General features: G+C 38.8%; 1 protein-coding gene across 1 annotated transcript; it reads right to left on the reverse strand.

The window, feature by feature from the left end:
* Positions 1 to 899: 899 nt before the first annotated feature.
* cygb2 (cytoglobin 2) lies at positions 900 to 18290 on the reverse strand. The gene is made up of 3 exons (XM_062437173.1): positions 18091 to 18290; positions 5833 to 6064; positions 900 to 1064 (listed from the first exon to the last, which is right to left on the reverse strand). The coding sequence occupies exons 1-3, from the start codon at positions 18288 to 18290 to the stop codon at positions 900 to 902; spliced, it is 597 nt and encodes a 198-aa protein (XP_062293157.1).
* Positions 18291 to 19918: the final 1628 nt, after the last annotated feature.

A 19918-nucleotide genomic window follows, 5' to 3' on the forward strand; every position in this document is an offset into this window, starting at 1 on the left:
GGAAAAAGCTCCATTATGGACTGGCAGTATAACCCGAAAGTGTTGGAGTCAGTCCCAATTTATACAATGATGCTTTATCAGTATTCTTTTTTATCATATTGCACCATATTACATAGGATGCTGACTTTTTACTTGGGACATGTAGCTTCAATCTTTTGGCTTAATATCTTGTTGTTGTTATGTAGCCTTCAAGTGCATATTTAAGACCCTTTCACAGTCTTCAACTAGAAGACTGCTCAGTTTTTTTCTACCTCGCTCTGAAAATAAGGAACCTTTGTTTCAAAAATGACAAAGAGCTGTGAGTGGTAAAGCTGCAACCTTTATCATAAATGGCAAACGTATGGCAGCCTTAACATCAGTAACTAAGGTGGGCAGGACTGAGCGGATGGTCGGTGACAAATTAATGTAACAGTAATTAAGTCTATACATGTTCATTAAAGCTTTTGGATTTGCTCATCTAAGCACTTGGTAGATCCCAAGTCACACAGGAAATGTTTGTTTGTTTGGAATAGACGGGGGGCAAACTAGACAGTATTAGCAGTGACAGTCACCGTGGCTAAAAACACGAACCAAAGCCCCACTTAAATAAACTGAAACATAATTAGGATAAAAGTCGGATGTTGTCTGGCTACATTGTTTGGTGTCCAAGTGTTTTCTGGGAAGTGCAGTGTAGAAACACCACAGCAGTGAAGGCTTAGCACCAAAATAAAAAGCAGAACTGTGCGGATTACCACGTTAATCTCATCCATATCTGTGAAACCATCCTGTTTGCAATTCCACTCAGCTCCACAAAATATACATGATCAAAAACACATCATTTGCCTTTTTTTCTTTTTTTTTTCTTTTCATTTCATAAAGTCCACTGGAAACTCATATACTCCCCTCTTCTTCCTCACTCTTCACACCGCTGAGCTGGAGACCTGGAGCCAGCCCGCCTCTGTGTAGGCCCCGGTCACATGCCAGTACACCGCCCCCATTAATTTGGTCCAGACCATCTGCACCTCCGCCGTGAAGAATTCTGGGAAATCTTCAGACAATACCTCCAGCATCACGCCGCTCAGGATCTGAAAGGAGGGGGAAAGAAACTTGGTTAATAGAAAAAAGAGTGAAATTGTATGAGAAAGACAGGGATAGAAAGAGAGTCAAAGGGGAGAACTGTGTATATACCTATTAAGCTAATGGCAGGTGGAAGGAAGAGAGAGTGTAATGCAGAGAAAATAATATTCAGGATGTAAAGTGGAAGCAGGGCTGGTGGGGGACAGAGGAGGGCCCAATTCACTGTTATAGAAAAGTGGGCGAGACAGGTGAGAATTGAAAATGATGAGAGTAAAACATGAAAGCAGTGGGTGGACAGGCATTACAAAGAGAGTGAAAATGACAAAGTGAAGAGAGAGAGGACAACACAGGTGGGGAGCGAAAAAGTTCATATATCTGTAAAGGGAAAAATAAAGAGGGAAACACGGATTTAAATGTGGTAGACGAGCTGCGGTGTTGAAGCTCGTCTCCCACATCATCAGCTGCAACAAACACACACTATCATTTAACTGCAGTGATCAATCTATGAAAACATGCAGAAACGGTTCAATTCTCACATCTGTCTGGCAATAAAATCTTTACCAAATGAAATGATGGAGAATGCGTAGATGCGTGTTCAGAAACGACTGCTTCGAGCCTTGTCATCATTTCAGTCCTCCAGAGCTCATTGTCACATCTTCAAACGTTTTTTGTTTGACCGAAAAGCTCCGAACGCAAAGATATTCTCTTTCCACTATATTTGTATAAAAAAGAGGATACTAATAAATCATCGTTTTGAGAATTTCTGCAAATTTAGTCATCTAGCTTGATAAATGACTTCATTAAATCTGAATTTTCTGTGTTTGATGGAAATCTTCTAGCTCATTTCAGTTCTTACTTTGAAACTAACTCTCAGATTCACTCTTACTCAACCAAACAGTCATCACGAGCTGTCCGCTAATCGGAAAATCGTTGGTTCAATCCCCAGCTCCTACAGTTTGCACGTCAGAGCATCCTTGGGCAATCAGTGTGTGAGTGTGAATCAGTACTAGATTAGAACTCCTGATGAGTAGGTTGGCATGTGGCATGAAGCCTCTGCCATCAGTGTATGAGCAAATGCAGTGTGTAATGTGCACGCTGAGTGGTCGGAAGACTAGATACTAGATGCAGGGGTCCTAACATATGGAACTATAATACTTATTTGGTGAAAATGTCATTCTCCAGAGCTTATTTTTAAAAAGTCTGACTCTCAGATTTACAATCCCTGTTAACATTGTGAATTTATTTCTCTCTCTATCATTATACAAAAGGGTCCAAAAGTCTGAGACCACGAGTCAAGACCCCACTGCATATACATACTGTGTACTGTATAGATAGACGTAATCAATAAGCACATTTGTACATATTAACCTTACACAAACTGTGCTGTATCACATGAACCTGTCACCACCATCATGATCACCATAATCATAGGACAGGAAGTTAAATATTAAAAAATACTAAATAATAAAGTGAAGGGTTCACCCTTCTACACATGGGCTTAAGACTTCAGGATTACACAGTGGGCCTATCCATTTAATGACTTATTCACACAGTGATCAATTAAATCTTAAACTGCATTCGGAAGGCAATCGGAAGCCAGTGGAGGGATGCTTAAAAGGCGGTAATGTGTTCTCTTCACAGCTGCATTTATCAACCAACTGCAGACGACATTCAAAAGACTTGAGGAGGGGAAGCATATGCTTCCCTCTTCAATCAGATGAAAAGGGAAGCATATTTGATTTTCAGCTGAAAGATTACGCAACCATATGCTCTAAATTAAACACTGGATCTTAAACATTTATGATGATTCTTTTTCTGCCTCAACAGGTGATCAGCACTGTTAAATCTGGCAATAGTTGGGCCCTGAAATTATTTTTCTTAACTTTAACAACCTTGACAACTGCTTTATTTTATTTATTTTAATTGGGGGCTGTATGAAACTTTTGCCATGTTTTATCTTCACATTTTAAATTGCTAATCACTGCTGATTTCCTATGTTGTGCATTACATTAACAAGTGATTAAAGAAAGGCTTTTGAGTGAAATATTTCAACAACTGTCACGAAATTCCTGTTTCCTTCGAGATGAATTATAACAAGTTCTGTGATCCCATCTTTTCATCTCGTACCGTCATCAAGTGTAAATGTCACAGTGTGCTAATTTGCTAATACATTTTATATCCTATTGATTTGATCTAACCATTTTTTAATATTTTTTTTACACTGGGTTGTAATCATAGACTGTATATATAATGGAATGGAATATACTGTCGGTGTGAAACAAGTTCACGGCTATTTCCATAGTCTATCTGTCCGCCCTCCTGAACCTGTGAATTAATCAACCTGTCAATCACGACGTAGCCACGCCCTAATGCATACCCTGCTTTATCGTCAAATATAAAATCAGGGAGGCCAACATTTCACAAATGAACATCATACTGCATTCAAGAAGGCTTTAAACTAGCGATTGAGACCATAAACACATTTTGAAAACGTTTACTGAGGTTAGAAATCAAGTGAGAAGTTGGTGAATTCTCCATTGACTTGTATAGAGACGGAAGTCCTTTTGAACACAAAACGGCCGCCCCCTGGTGGCCTTTTGATAGAATGCAGTTCTAAGTTACTTCCGCGTTGGCCTCATTGCAAAGGACCGGAGCTCCCCGCCTGGTTGTAATTCATATTTTTAATACGAGCAACGTAACAGCAGCTGAAAATCTTCTTTTGCCAACCTCTGGTGATTTGACTTCTTACTTTGCTGCAGTGGTGTAGAAATGAACTCCAGGGTGAGTCAGTACATTGTGTGATGACCTCTGGTGTCATCTTGGTTGGACCTTGTGATTTACCTGTCTGATTTTGTCTCTGCAAGTGCTCGTTAGGGCAACTGGCGACTCCTGAGACAGGGTTGCCAGATTATTAAAGTCCGGCCTGCAGCTGTGGCAGTGCCTCTCTCTCTCCTCTGACTGCTTACAGGTCTCTGCTTCTCTCCTTAGGCATCTGTTCTTGTTTGGTCCAGATATGTTGCCTTCATGCACTTGACAACCCCTGCACACGCAAACGCACACACTCTCCATTCATGTATGACACACCTCACACTGATCTCCCTGACCTCCACACCTCATACTGTATATATTTAGTTACACCTTTAAGTCGACTTTATGTTCTCTCATTTGGGTTATTTTGTTTCACACGGTGTGTCTCCTCTTTGTTGTGGGCACCTGAGCCAGGTCATGACAAATGGGACATCACTGTTGGACATGGTTACAGGTGCAACAGACGTCTGACCACACTCAACCACACCTATCAGTAATGCTGGGTGTAGTAATTGATGAAGGACCTGAAACACAGCCTTTACATAGCCATTATATTAATTTTTAAAGTAATTTAGAGTAAGATTAATTTAAATTTAGATTAATTTATATGATGTATGGATATATTTGCCTCTCTTTGTCTGTCATGTGATTACATTACGCTTCTATTCAATGTGTACTCAGTAAAACCTAAAGAAGGCTGGTGTGAAATGAGTTGTTAGTGCCATTAATTTCATGGATGGTATAAAGTATCATTTTTAGAATTGCTACAGCAATTGCGAGACATGCAGCTCACAACAGTTTGATGTATTTCTGCACAGATACCTCCAGGAACACCAGGGACAACTCAAATTCCAGCACTTGGCTGACTTTACAAGTGTAGCATTCAACTTTCAAGCAAATACTCGCAGCACAAAAATTGAGGCGAATAATAAACAGATATGGGTACAAAAGGGATAGGATTTGGCCTGAATAAATGCAGCCCATCTACCAAATAGCCAGCAGAATCCCCAGTGATATTAGATTTGTAATAAGAGGATTTCTTTGGGGTGCTTTGACAATTCAAAGCTGCTAAAGCAAGAAAATACTCCATTGTGCTGCTTCTCCAGGAAAGAGAGAGCTTAACAAATTAACTTGCAGGACACAGTTTACTTTGTTTAATGTGCACACCAAGTGCCCAAAACTGGGAAACTAAACTTTTCCTAACAGTGAACCAACTCCCAAATTTGACATAATGAAAAATGCTGTCTTAGAAAATAGCCATACTCAACTATATGTAACTCAACATTACCCATAAGCCATCGTGGGTCGAACAAGGTGAAGATCTGTGGTTAGTACAGACACATCTGCAGTAACAGCAGGACTAAGAGGGCGAATGTATTATGGGGCTTTTTTCCATATTCAAAAGATGGTCTTTCATTTTGAGAGCATTTTTGCAAAATCTGAATGAATGTCCATGCTTTTGAATAGAGATAGGAAAAAGCCTCATAATGCATATGTTTTTTGTATGCTCACAAACTAATTTTATAAACCTACATTGATAGATTTTTTTGCCAGCTGGTTGCAGGGGAAACAAGGTGTCAATACAACACTGACACGTCATAACCTTTTAAGTTGATATATTAAACTAACAAACAGTAACTTATTTACATTATAATTTATTTGGAGTCATGTTTCTGTCCACCTGTGTCCACCATGTTTCTGTTTTTGATCTCAATCAACTCCTCAGAGAACTATCTGGCTCTTTAACTACTAAATTCTCCACTATGTTCACCAGTTAGTTGCTAACTTGCCAGTTGGTGCTGAACAGGTAGTGTACAGTGTTTTTTTTTCTTTTCTCTGAAAACAGCTTCCAGCTGCAGACAAAAGCAATGCTATAGGAACAGTAAAGATGTCAAATTTTATATTTTTTGTATTTCCTGAACTTCAAAAATGAATAATTTGAAAAAGTCTAATAGGATCAAAAGTTACCTTGAAGTACATGGGTTCCACTTTGTGTTTGATAGCATGGGCCTTTCCCACCAAGGCCAGTACTGACGACACCTTCTCTGGGTCATGGAGGTTCTCTACCACAGTATTGATGGCGTTCATTACCCTGCGGGCATGGTGCCGAAGTTGGCTACTTCGCTCCATCTCCTCGGGATCCTCCATGTCCTGGAACTGGCTGAAGTACTGTTTGGCTGACGGGAAGTTCACAAAGAACCTGAAGAGCCAAAAACACTTTTTAAAAAAACGAATACTCACTTTTGGTATAGCCACAACAACAGGTCAAAGTTTTCTATTATCAAGTGAAATTTGTCCGGGATGAATTGATGATGAATGCACCTCAATGGCTTTGATCCCTTGACTCTCTACAATACAACTATAAACAGTATTGCTGTGAAATTTATGTTAATGTTTTTTGAATAAAATACGGTTTGTCTTCCCTAAATTAGGGGACTTATTTATTAACACCACTGTGTACATAAAAATCAATGCAAACTCTATGAACCATGCATACTTTTACATCAAAAGTCGGTATTTAAAAGTGTTATCCTCTTGCTAATAAGGTGTGGTGTGGGCTCATATAATTGCATGTCACTGAGAACAACAACAAATTCAAGTGGTGGATCGATTGAACCAACTGTCATGGTTTGAGAGCACCTGTGACAATGGTGCCTAATGGCTGCTCTAACGCCACACAGGGCTCATTGGAGATGCTGGACACACAGCCATCTCTTCACTAGCGGCTGCATCTATTGTCTGATCTTCCAGAAAATGATCAATAAGAACCAAAACCTACTTATTTGTTAGACAAATCACAGGTGTGAAATGTTAACTGCATGCAGCAGCTGCATACCTATGTTCACTTTAAGTCCCCTCTCTACTTCTTCCTATAGTTGGATGTTTGAGTTTCACTTTGCAGAATCATAAATTTTCAGAGTTTGACATCACATTTATCACATTTATCTTCTGAAGGAGGAAAGTTTCTCTAAACATTCTCATTTTAAAACATACGCTCAGGATTTGTAGTATCACAAATAGTTTGGAAGGATTTCAGAAAACAATAAGCAGCTTACACAAGTATGTAAGTAGTATGTCGGTGCACAAACACTGAGAATGAATTTCACAGTGAAGTAGGAACCATCATGTCTTATACATTTTTAAAACAAGAAATATTTGAATGTTCATTCTGGGTTTTATAAAGAGAGATAAGGAGTAGATTGTCATTTTAAGACATTTTTATGATGGAAATTATTATTCAGAGCAAAGTATTGTCATACGTTTTAAAACATGCCTGCAGAGGATCTTATATAACACATATACAGATTTAGGATGCTTGGATGTAAATGTTAAAGGGGTCATATTCACTTTTCAAATTCTTCACTTTTAATCTGGGGCTCTATTGGAATATTTTTGCCTGATTTACACCAATTACTTAACAAAAACACGAAACAAACTACAGTAGTAGGATTTCACAACTTTTTGTCAACTTTCTTAAATACATTCGTACATGTCCGAGCCATAAACCGATCTGAAATCTGAGAGAGGACAACGCAAACAACAAATGGAAACCCTCAACAATAAAGGCTAATGAACAGGTGGTTGTTTATGACATCAGCTCATCGGTAGAGTAGCTCAGGATTTAGAGCTTTGACCATGTTTACATTAGATATCTGACATCTCAAAAGTATATACCTAACAGAAAACCACAAAAAGGATAATATGTCCCCTTTAATGTCATGTGAGTGTGTCACCCCTTCAAGTTTCTGTCGAACTTTGGGTTGACCTTTTTCTTCTGAGAGCGTCTAGACTCTAGAGGATTAAGCAGGCTGCCTGAACTGCTGCTATGACAGGTTGACGTGTTGAATGCTGATAGCTAAAGTAAAAAAATAAAATAATAAAAACAACCAAAGAAGACTTTTTCTTCTTCCTTCATTTTACGATAACATTTCCCTAAAGAAAGACAATTAAATGATGAGAACTTTAACTTAGATTAACTGGGAAATGGCAAAGTACTATATATGTATGTGTATGTATAGTGCAAACACTGCAATAATAGTATTAGTTTGTCATTTGCTTTGCTGTTTTGGCTGTTTTTTTCATCAGTATTTTGCAGTGAATTAAGGAAAAAAGGGCAGCAGGGAGAAAAATGCTCTTCGTGTCTATAATTTCTATGCTGCTCTTCTAGAGGAAAGAATCTGACAAGAAAGATAAGATTTAAAATCCTGAATATAAACATACAGGGGTTAGAGAGAAGCATTAAGACCCTAAGTTCATTATATAAGAAAGACGTTGTTGTTAGTACTATTTATTCTTGAACTGTAGTTGTAAATAAACCCAACAAGATGACAGCTGTGACATCTATTGAGCTTAACTGGCACAAATCCCATTAGAAGCCTGCAACAAAGCCAGTGGACATTTATTGCAATGCGAACCATGCATGCATCACAACATTTGACCTAAGTATGTGGGGAGTCATGCTTGAAAATTAAGAATTGAACCAAGAAACAAATGGCCCAAGGCTACAAACTCACACTGTTTTCTTTTTCATAAGACACTTAATAAAATTTGACCTTAAGTCAGTCTGTGAACAATATCCTGAACATTTTCAAATTAACCCCATGCCCCATACTCTGATCAAACCTCTTGTGATACGCTCCCTTAAAAAGTAGGTTTTGGGTTTTTTAACTAAAATGTGATTCACAGACACACACACACACACACACACACACACACACACACACACACACACACACACACACACACACACACACACACACACACACACACACACACACACACAAGCTTTGTCATGACTGTAAAATGTGTAAAGCACCTATGCATCAAGGTGCCAGAATCCTTTACAGTATTGTAACGCTGAATTAAGACTAATACGAGTAGAGCTAGTTGAACTGTGTAATTGGATGCAGGTGAGCTGAAGAGTGATGTTTAATTTTCAAGCAGGTGCTGTTCATAAGAGGGGATAAACTTAAAAGAGGCTCACTTAATGTATATTATTAAGCATATTCAGAAGGTGTATAATTCTGCCTCAATGTCCTGAATTTTGTTTAATTTACTGAATGACACAGGATGGTTGGTTGCCTTCTTGCATGAACATTATGAAATATTTAGTCTATGATCGCTGTTGAGAGCAGCAGACATAGTATATTTGATGTGGTAGTGTTGGAACTGTAATGTAAAGAATTCCTTGTCATATTGCCATCATGGCTGTTCTGTAAAAGTAAATCAGCCACCATGTAAAATTGACATTTATGTAAACATGAGCATGTATAAAAGGAGGTTAAATTACATGATTTCTTTAGATTGCTCTGTTGTTAACAATTTGCCACCTTTTCTTTTGAACTCCATCAAACATGAACAAGAATAATAGTCTGTAGCTGTCATCAGGGATAGATGGCTGGTTTGTGTGATGTCAGAGCGGTCGAGTGAGGGTTAAAATTGGTGTACATTGACAATATACCACCATATACAGTATTTGTGGATTTAATTAACTTGAATGACAGACTTTTGCTGACATGAGCTGTCCCTAGGGTTAGGGTTAGGGTTAGGGTTATTTTCAGGCACTTCCATATTATGATATGCCAAGTTGTATATATTGAGGCTTAGAGTTTCATCAATTTATCCTCTTGTCAGCATAAATGTCTGAACCAAATTTTATGGCAATCCATACATTTGTTGTCAGGATATTTCAGTCTGAATCACAGTGGTGGACCAACCAGTCGACTGGTGTAGCTTAAAATGAGAACTAGTTTAGTTTGTTTATGCCTGTCTCGATATCCTCTCACAAACCTAAGAAACACTTTCAGCTGTGGTCTAACAGACAAGATACCTGGTCCTGGCCAAGTTTCACTTCAGAGCGTTTCAAAACTCGCTCAGTGCATTTAAGGCTTGTGATGTGGAAGAAACGAACACATATCTCTGATGTATCTGGGTCATGTTTGAGGTCTGCCAAGCATGTACCATGACTTACTTTAGGTATAGATGTAGTAAATTCCACTCTTGAACCACTCAGGTAGATGTAAACGGAGAGATAAATAAAGGATTCTAGCTTTGTTTTGGTTTGGGGGTTTCACAGGGCTCACCACAGCCAAGCTTGCGGCAGCTCAGTAAGAGAGAGCAAAGTGTGTAAGCAATAAGAAAGTTTCCACAAGCTTAGCTGAAGGGGTATGTGAGAAATTCATAGCATGCAAAGTATAGTTGAAAACATATATTTACAGACATTTAAAGATTTACAGAAAGACCAACAGACACTGAGTGAAAAGAGATGGTTTTACATGTGCATGCGCACAAGCACACACAGACACGCACTTATGCTATGACCCAATTTAAATCTTGCTTGTACAGTTATTTCCCAGTTGGAGTTCGGCCCTCGGCAGTCCTGCTGCAATACATACACGTCCTCCAGATCCTACAGTATGTCATGCTAGGCCAACAAAGGCTTTGCTTGCCTGCAGCACTCTGAGCTTGGCTCTACCAGCTGTCGAAATACATACACACTCTTTTCCTGGGTGACAGCAATAATACAGACTGTCTAGTAGCTCTTGTTCTGCTTAGACAAACATGAAAGTTAACTGTAGCGCTTTAAGAAAACAGGGTCCTGCTCTGATATTTTCTTTGAAGTTAAAAAAAAAGGAAAAAAGAGTTATTTTTGTGCGTGTCCTCTTGTGTTAGAGTGATTGTGTGTAATACCCTGTAGCAAGGGTAATTTAAAATTGGATCCATTGACCTTCAAAAATTTAAGTTTTGAATGGTTTACTGTTATTACAGGAAGTACTTTAAGGTCTCTTAAAGAAGGTTTGATCTCTGGTCACCTGTCCTTAAAATATGTTGGACTCCCATTTGGGGACGCCTCCTCATAAAACGTGAAATTGCTGTTTTCACACCCTCAGTTCACACTCTGATAATGGTACTAAGACTACTTGCAAGATACAGTCTATTTATGTTATCACATCTTCCCAAATACAATTAAAAGCCTAAGTACCTTGAAAGAAAGATAATGAAGGAGAAAGAGAGATAAGCGTTAATCAAAACTACTGTACAACAACTTTACTTGGTCTGTAAAAAAATATTAGGATCATTCCAAAAGCCTGTGTATGTTAGAAAATAAGCAAGAGAAAATAGAGAAGGAGAGAGAGACAGTGATGCTAAACAGAAACCGATACACATCACTTTGCATTTCTTTTTGGAGGAATAACTCTAAGCAAGACTCTGCTGGAAATGTCCACAGTGACAGAATCTTTGATTGCATCACAGATATCAAGTAAGTTTGATTTGTGGGGAGTCTCTCTAGAGTCAGTCATATCTCATCAGTACAGCGGGGTGTCGATCACATCACAGCGGGTGATAACAAGGGCCTGCCAGGGGTGTATTCTGGCAGGTGCCTCTGGGACCAGAACAGACTAGCTGGATCAGCCAGTGTTAGGCTGCCTTTACCTACCATATGATCAGATGAATGATGATAAATAATTTATGTGATGTTAGCAGATTGAAACTTTACATAGTTTAAAAGTCAAACCTGACGTTGATACTATTAATTTTTCTGTGGATTGTAGATTCGTATACTGTTGCCATGGAAAACTCTAATTGGCACGTCACGTCACGTCACTTTTTAGATTGTAAATAAATACCATTAAAAAAACAAAACAAAATTTTGTTAGTGCATCTCGAAAACTTTTCCACCCTGTACAGGTATGTGACTCTCAGCCTGAAGCTCATTCATTCAACTGAAAATGTAAATCTTTGAAAACGCGGAGTTTCTTTAAAGATTCCCTAAAAACAGATTGCACTGTAGTTTTTGCAAATGTTACTCATTTGTTAGGATCTATCTTCAGTGGGAGATTAATAAACGTTCGGAGATCTTGTGAGCATGTAATGCTGTTTCTTTTTTCATAGTTTAAGTAAGTTAGTATAAATGAGTAAAGCAGTGGTTGGGATGTCCCTGTTGGGTAGATTTGGCTAAGTAACACATTACATAAAATAAGCAGTAGCAACAGCAGAAACGTCAGATAGGTTGGACCACTGTATTTAACTATATATCTTTAATATTACAGTTACAGACAAAAATGACGACAGAAATAAACAAGTTTGGGGATTTCACGTTTCTCCCCAATTCAGATCAACTGCCAGTTGTTTACTAGAAATGACTGTTGTTGTTACCATGATGTCACAGTGATTCGGTCTATACTGTAGAAGCATGGTGCATGAGGAACATTTTGTCCCTGTGTGAGAGAAGTGTCGCAGGTTAGTACTTTGGAGACCTCTGATCACATTCTAGCACCTGTCTCTGCATTTAAATGAAGTCATCAAAGCCAAAGCAGAAACATTAGTGGAGCCTGTAAATCACACTTTGATTAGACTGGAAGGGTTTTTATTATCTTTGGAGTGCCATAAACAACCTTCAGCCTCACTACCAAAACTTAAAGCAAACTCATTGACTCAATAGCTCTGGCTCAACTCTTGACAAATAAAAAAATATCATCAGTTTGAATCATCAATTAAAAAAACCCTCAGTCAACTTGCAATTTGTCAGTTGAATTACTGAATTACACAGTGATAAGTAACTGTAACAAAAATAATGACAATCCCATCCACTTCCGCTGTACTTTGTGTTTAGAATAAATGTTAGCATCCTAACATACTAAACTAGGATGGTTTACATTATCATTGTGAGCATGTTGGCACGCTGATGTTAGCATTTAGCTCAAAGTACAGTTTCACAGATTTTATATTGTATCTATATAAGTTAATATTGATGTATCTGTTTCTTATTATTGCACATAAAAATGTTGAAGTGTATCTTTGGTGATTACCACATCAGATACCAGCTATCCTGCTCCAGTGTCCTGTTAATAACATTTTATCTAATACAGTAGGAAATAACTGGACTCTTGGATGATTAGCCAATGAGCTAAAACAGATCCAAAGATCCAAAACCGAAATCAACCTCAAATTAATGAAGGGAGATTGAATCAAATCCTGTTCAGTGTGACACTTTAATATCCTCTGCTTCGTGAAAATGTTCTTGAATCCTCCAAGCCCACCACCATCACTACAACTATACCAATTGAGTTAAAGTATGCAGAGTTCAATGTATTCGCAAAGCTGCCATATGCACTATTCTGCTGACGCCTGGGGCTCTCCCACTCTTTGGTGCAATTGCATTTGTTCGCATTGGTGAGATGAACTGGGGCTACTGTCACCTTATATTCTCTGCGTGCATCCAGGCAGATGGATCGACATGAAAATGCAAATGCATTTTCACATGGGGAATGTTTTGCACTGATCTCAAAAAAATAAATTAAAATAATAAGATCTCAACCATGCAAGACTTTGACCCAGCCTCAGGTTATGTTGGGTAACTGAGGAATTGCCAGCCAACTGTTGATACATACAGTATACTCCATGTGCATGACACAGAAAGAAAACAATGCAAATATAGCTGTGAACAGAGCTGAAACAGACGGTTGAAATGATTAGTTGATTAATAGAAAAATTTAATTGAGAGCACTTTGGTTGATATTTTTAGTCATTTATGAATCAAATATGCCAAACATTCACAGTTTCAGCTTGTGAATATGGAGATTTTAAGTTTGTCTCTGTATGATTTGATTGCAGTCCAGGCTGTAGCTGCCATTGAGAACAGTTATTGAGTTGAATATTTTTAAGGCCAAATATATGTAAAATTTGCCTTTTTACAACAAGAATTCAAATAAAAGGAATTTAGTATTCCCCAACATATCCGTCAGTGTCGAAATGATTTTTGAAACAACATTTTGGGGGATAAAATACACTAAAGTACTATTATTTATAGATGTTCTTCTGATACGCGCCTGTTTAAAACGCTGCACAGCAACAGTGAATAAAAAATAGTGGGAACAGAAAACAGTGTGCGGATTATACTTTTTGCCATGGTGTCTCCTGTTTATTCCAGCAGCCTCTGAAGAGTTTTTTGGATGTGTGTATTTGTTTCATTCTTTGAATACTCAGTTTTATTTAGTGGCTTTATATTCATGATGTTACTGTAGCGTCTCAAAAGCCCAACGACAGCTCTGGTTGCAGTCATAGTTGTGTATATTCTGTCACTGTCTGTCTTGCACACTGTAACACGTGTTTTCTGTAACTATATACAAAATGAGCAAAACAAATTCCTGGATATATAATCTGCTTGAAAGCTTTGAAAATGGCAAATTAGGGAAAGAAGGAATGAAAGAGTAGAGGACAGATAGCAAGGCATGGAGGGAGTCATTTAAGTGCCAAAGCTTGTTGCTGTCCACCCCAGATAAGAGCACCCCACACTCACACACACACACACACACACACACATGCACAAAAGCTGCTTTTTGCCCCTCTTCCTCTTCAGGGATCCTTGTCACCCCAAACCAAAAATCTGTTTGTCTCACTCACATCAGTCTCCTTGGCAACGACTTGCTGTCCATTTTAACAAGCCCTTAAGGGCTTTCTTAGTGTAACACTGAGACAGTTTAGCTGGGGACATTCAAAAAAATCTAGTCTTTCTTCTTTGACATATAAGAAAACATGAAAAGAAGCAGAACAAAACACAGTCGAGCTGTGTCACATCCAGTTGATATGAAACATTTTGCAGTGGTGCTTCACAGAGAATTTCTGCCTGTTGAAGATTAGGGCCTTGCATAAACTGTTTGATTTTATGTTTATGAAAACATTTTGAAAACTTAAGAAGACAGTAGCAATGGATGAGCGAGAGCCGTGAATAATACGAAAACAAGGTGCTTACAGTATATCCAAAGATGAGGCATAAATGTTCTCCTGTACACGTCACACACAAGATAAATGTAAATGCGCAAGGCACAAATTCAACATTTCACCATCTCTTAGACATTGAGTGTCTTGCAAGAGTGAAAAAATAAAAAGTAAACTGTGGATTCCTTTGACGAAGAGGTGGCTCCTGTGTCTTTTTTTACCCACTACTCTGTGTTATTTACCAACCAAGGACTAGTTCACTTTTAATTTGTTTAAACAAATGGCTACAAAAGTTGACAACTACTATCGTTGACCACGCTGCCGTGCCATGTAAGAACGCTCTGACTCCAACCCCAAACTGGTTGTAGATCTGGAAAGACTTTGCTTTGACCTTATCACAGATCTAAGCACAACACTCTCCAACCTGATGAAAGAAGCTCTGAACACAGCCCTCAGGCAATCTCGTCCTGCCTGGAGAATATTAGAAAAACAGTTGATCTTCATGCCCAAAACATTTAGGACATGGAGCACACTCTCTTGGACTATAGTGAGAGAAATGATGAGTTGCAGCGCAACAAAAACCTTGAAGCAGTCAACATGAACCTTCTTGTGAAAGCAGGAGAATCCTTCTGAAAGATCAGATCTGAAGGTTGTCAGAATACCTTGGCTGTTTAGTAGGAGTTTTGGAGATTTAACAATCCAAATGCTGAACTTCTCCCAGTTGTAGTTGCCTCATGCTATCTAGCTATTGCCTTAACTCCCTCCTCTTATCAGAACAAGTGTTTTGTGACCTTATAACTGCCTCCGCAGACACATTTATTAATATCAATAAAAATGAATAAATCAATACATTCTCTCTCACACTATTTACTATGGGTAACATTAAAGCATTTCTCAGAGGACAAATTAATTAATTTTCCACACACAGAAAAAAGTAATTAACCTAACAAACTCTATTCTCGGGATGGATGCACAAACTCTTTTTAAAATAAATCTTATCATGTGACACTTCTGTTTTTGCAACAATTAAAGAACTTCTAAACTAAAGGGCTTCTATACTTGAAATCTTTTCAAAAATTTGAGAGATTGACCTGCAACCCATCACCCTTATTACACTGTCTGGGGTTCAGACCACACTACTCTGACTGCCAGACAGGCTGATATAGTGGCATATGCATCTATTAGCTCGTTGTGGAATATTGTATGTCCCCTAATCCCCCATCATCCTCTATCTGCCTTGAAGAGCTGTTGTTTTTTTTAACCTTGAGAAGATAAATTCACCCTTAGTGGCTCCGTAGTCAGTCCCTATAAGAAATAGCAATGCTTGATAGATTATTTCAAGAGCTTTTGAACACTAACTCTTAAATAGAAGAGGAACATTATGTAACTATGCAATATTTGTATTCACTATCACGCACTGTTGCTTAACGTTATTTATTTAGAAGACCTTTTCTATTTTCTTTAGTGCTTTATTTTCTTATCTGGAATCAATGTCTTTGTGAATTTAATTTTTGTCTTTATGGACTTTTAAGGTAAGTGATGAAGGGGATGGGTGGGAGGTGAGGAGGGGTGTTTGTTTAATTGATTGTTGTACATTGAATGATGGGTATCTGTCCTTTAATTAAAAAAAAACATTTACCAAAAAAAGAAAGAAGTGGGCTACAGAGAATTTCTTCAGCATCTTAATGAGAGAGGAGAGGAATGTAATGTTCCTTTCTTCCCTACACATCACAGCTCAGTTATTGGTGAGAGGTTGAGGAAATGGGTTTAGAACAAAGTGTGTGTGTGTGTGTGTGTGTGTGTGTGTGTGTGTGTGTGTGTGTGTGTGTGTGTGTGTGTGTGTGTATGTAGGTGTGTGTGTGTGTGTGTGTGTGTGTGTGTGTGTGTGTGTGTGTGTGTGTGTGTGTGTGTGTGTGTGTGTGTGTGTGTGTGTGTGTGTGTGTGTGTTTGTGTACATCTACATCTTCCTTGTTTTTGGTCACTTGTCCTACTCTGAATGAGCAGGATGGACGACAAGTGATGCTCCGGTAACATTCATAATCATTTTACAGCTGTACCTTTTTAACAATTGTACATGGGAAAAATCTTTTGGGGCCCGTTGGCATCATGTGAACTGCAATTCTGACTGTGGCCACTATGCCAAAAATTGCTTCACAACTCACTACAGCTCAGCTGGACCTTTGTAGAAGGTAGAAAGTTGCATAAATGTATGAAGGTATACACTCTATGCAGTGTTGTGATCTTCACAACACTGTCACATGACCCTAAAACTTTCTGTCTGTAACCTGAAGGGCTGGTGAAGAGGTCAGTCCATACAGAAGCTATTTTTCATTAGTAAACCAACACAGACCAATACACCAGCACAGTAACCTTTAATATACTGTACACTGCTGATTTCACACCAGTGCCACATTATTAATTTCAGCAGTTTCCCTCTGTACTTAAAGAAAATTATAATTGTATGGCAAAATGTCACCTGCTACATCCTCCACACAAAGATTAACGGAAATTTGGTAAAACATGACAAGCAAATCAAATAGCAATATTTGTTTTGAAAAATGACAATGAAATGCTTAAAAAAGATGGCATTTGTCATTAGAACCTCTATGTTATATGATTAAATGTATTCCTAGGACATCAAGAAAACTTAGAAAACTGAGATGTAGCAACACGGTCAAATCATGTAGGAATATGATCATGAATCATGAGGAAATATTTTACTCAACCAATTCAATTTCATTTAATGTTTTAGTTGGTTTAGATAGTTTCTATCAGTACTATAAGATCTGTTTTGATAATAGTATTTATATCAAACTTCACTAATTCCTACTACTTTTGATGCACTATTCAGATGTGTTCATTTTGTTCTTCTTACACTTCAAATATTGTACAAAACGTTTTTGTTTTTTGTTTTTTTTGTTTTTTTGCAGCTGGTCACATTTCACCACGTTTTGGATAGCCTATGTTATCTCTGCATGTATAGCAACAAGAAAGAGAGGTTGTTGAGGGAAAAACCTCTCAATTAACACAAATTAATTCTCAATTTTATCAGCAGAGATATAAATAACTTAAAATAACCAATGGAGTGAGTCTTTAATGTTACAGCAGAGGGGGGGAAAACTAGTAGAAATGTTTCTCAGCTTACAAATAAAACATAGTAAAAAGATGTGATTCATTGTTTTATTTTAAGCACATTTCAGGATATTTTGTAGCAACAGAGAACCTATAATTTAACTCCTCAGCCACTTAACAGTTGGATTTGACCACTGACAATTAGTAGAAAGCGCCACTGCGAGTATAAAGCATTCACATCCAAAAATAGCCACAGATACAGAGACAGCTGCAACAGGAGTGGACCTGATCTTACGGGTGTTACATCAATCACACAGCTTTAAACTTGAGCATCTTGAACTGTATGGATATTGAAAAATATTGTGCGTGTGGTTAGTTTACTCTCTCTGACCCAAAATTTGGAGTTATATAGGAGGCTTTCTTGACAAAACTCACCTTATGAGCACGGACACCCCCACGTCCTCGCAGTTCTTGTAGACGTGCCCCCACGTGTCCTGGATGATCTCTCTCTCTGCATCTGACAGCGGCTCGGCCCGCTCCGGACGATCGTCGCACTCCACCTCCGCTCTCCTCAGTCCGAGCAGATGCGGGGTTGGAGGTGGCGACGGCGGCGGTGGAGACTCCCTGCGAGACATCCTCCTGCGGCGCAGCAGCCCGGAGGCACCCAGCAGGGCCCGGGGGAGGTAGGGAGCGAGGGAGGGGGGGAGGGTGATAGAGAGCTGAGACCCCACGGCGGGAGCTGGGAGAGGGGAGTCGGGATGAAAAGAGAAGAGGAGAAAGAAGAGGTGGAGGAGGGGGAAAGGAGAAAAAGAAGAGGCAGGCGGCGATCACAGCCAAAAGAAAGACAAGAAAAGGGAAGGGAAAAAAATAAGCCCCCCCACTGCCTCCCGCCAAGCTCTCACTCCAAACTCACCCTTGCACTCTCTCCCTTTCTCCTCTGCCTGTTTGTCTTCCCTCCACCAACAAACTTATTTCTCTCACTGTCCTTCTCCCTCTCTTCTTCTTCTTCACTCTCTCCACTTGTCTTCTCCCCACCTCTCTTTCTCTCTCCCTCTCTTATCCTCGCCCTCTCCCCCAGTGAGGGAGATCCTTATCAGTGAGGCTGATGTTGCTCCCCCGTCACTTCTCCTCTCCCTGATCCTGTCGCTCTGATGGAGGAGATGAGGCGTTTGGAGGATGTGGTGTGTGTGTTGAGAGAGAGAGAGAGAGAGAGAGAGAGAGAGAGAGAGAGAGAGAGATGTGGAGAAATCTAAAGAGAGGGAGAGCGTCAAGGGTCTCTGACAGCCCCCTCTACGCACATGTCTGAGCACACATACTGTATTGATACATCCAGCCTTGGAGAATGGATTTGTCTAATTCTCTGTTCTGAAGACACAAACTGTATAAAAGTATAAGTATAAAAGACATAATTATTTTATAATTATTAGTATTAGTATCCCATTTAGTTACCCAAGAGGTCACTAGTTAGGCATTAATGATACTGAGCAGCTGCTTCATTAGGTACACCTGTGCAGTCTATGCAATCCAATACAAAAGCCATACATTCTACATTTACACAGCTTATACATTTTCAGTTTTGAAATGACAAGTAAAAAGATATTTTTCCTCTGCTTTAGCCCAAAATATAAAAACATTACCATTAAATGTGTGTGTGCAATCGTAAAATTAATCTTTATGCAGCCAACACTCTTTTCTGTGTTGCTTTTTTGTTCAATTAGCTTCTGAGAAATTCATTTAAAGTTGCTTGGATCAATATTTTTAACAACGTCTTATACGCGAGCGTTTTAGCCGATTTAAGCTTATTGTTTTGATTTTACTGCAAAGTCCTTCACTGTTCTGGTTCGCTCTCACTGTTCTCATTAAACTTTTTTCCACACAGTATCTGAACCAGCATCAAACAGCAGATAGATAAATGTTGTGACTAGCTACTGAACATTGTGAAGCATTTAGCAGCTAAAAAGCCAACATCTGGTTCTGGAGTTGATGGAGACCAAAACAGAACTCAAAGAACAGTAAATAGTGCATATTTGTTAGTTGGTAGAAACATGGCCCAAAATAAATGTTGATGCTGCTGGCCAGGCTTATAGGAGGTTTATTAAATGTGTTCAGACAGTAAAAAAAAGCACATTTTTGCCACGCCTCACCCATGCATATTTGATATCAGTTCTGTTATCCAGTGTCTTTTTCTTTCTTTCTCTTGTCTATGTAGGTTTATAAAGATGATTTCTAAAAAGCAGACTTTTTTTATCCCAATTTGAAAACC

The sequence above is a fragment of the Scomber scombrus genome, chromosome 2, assembly GCF_963691925.1.
Source record: "Scomber scombrus chromosome 2, fScoSco1.1, whole genome shotgun sequence".
NCBI classification, from domain to species: Eukaryota; Metazoa; Chordata; class Actinopteri; order Scombriformes; family Scombridae; genus Scomber; species Scomber scombrus.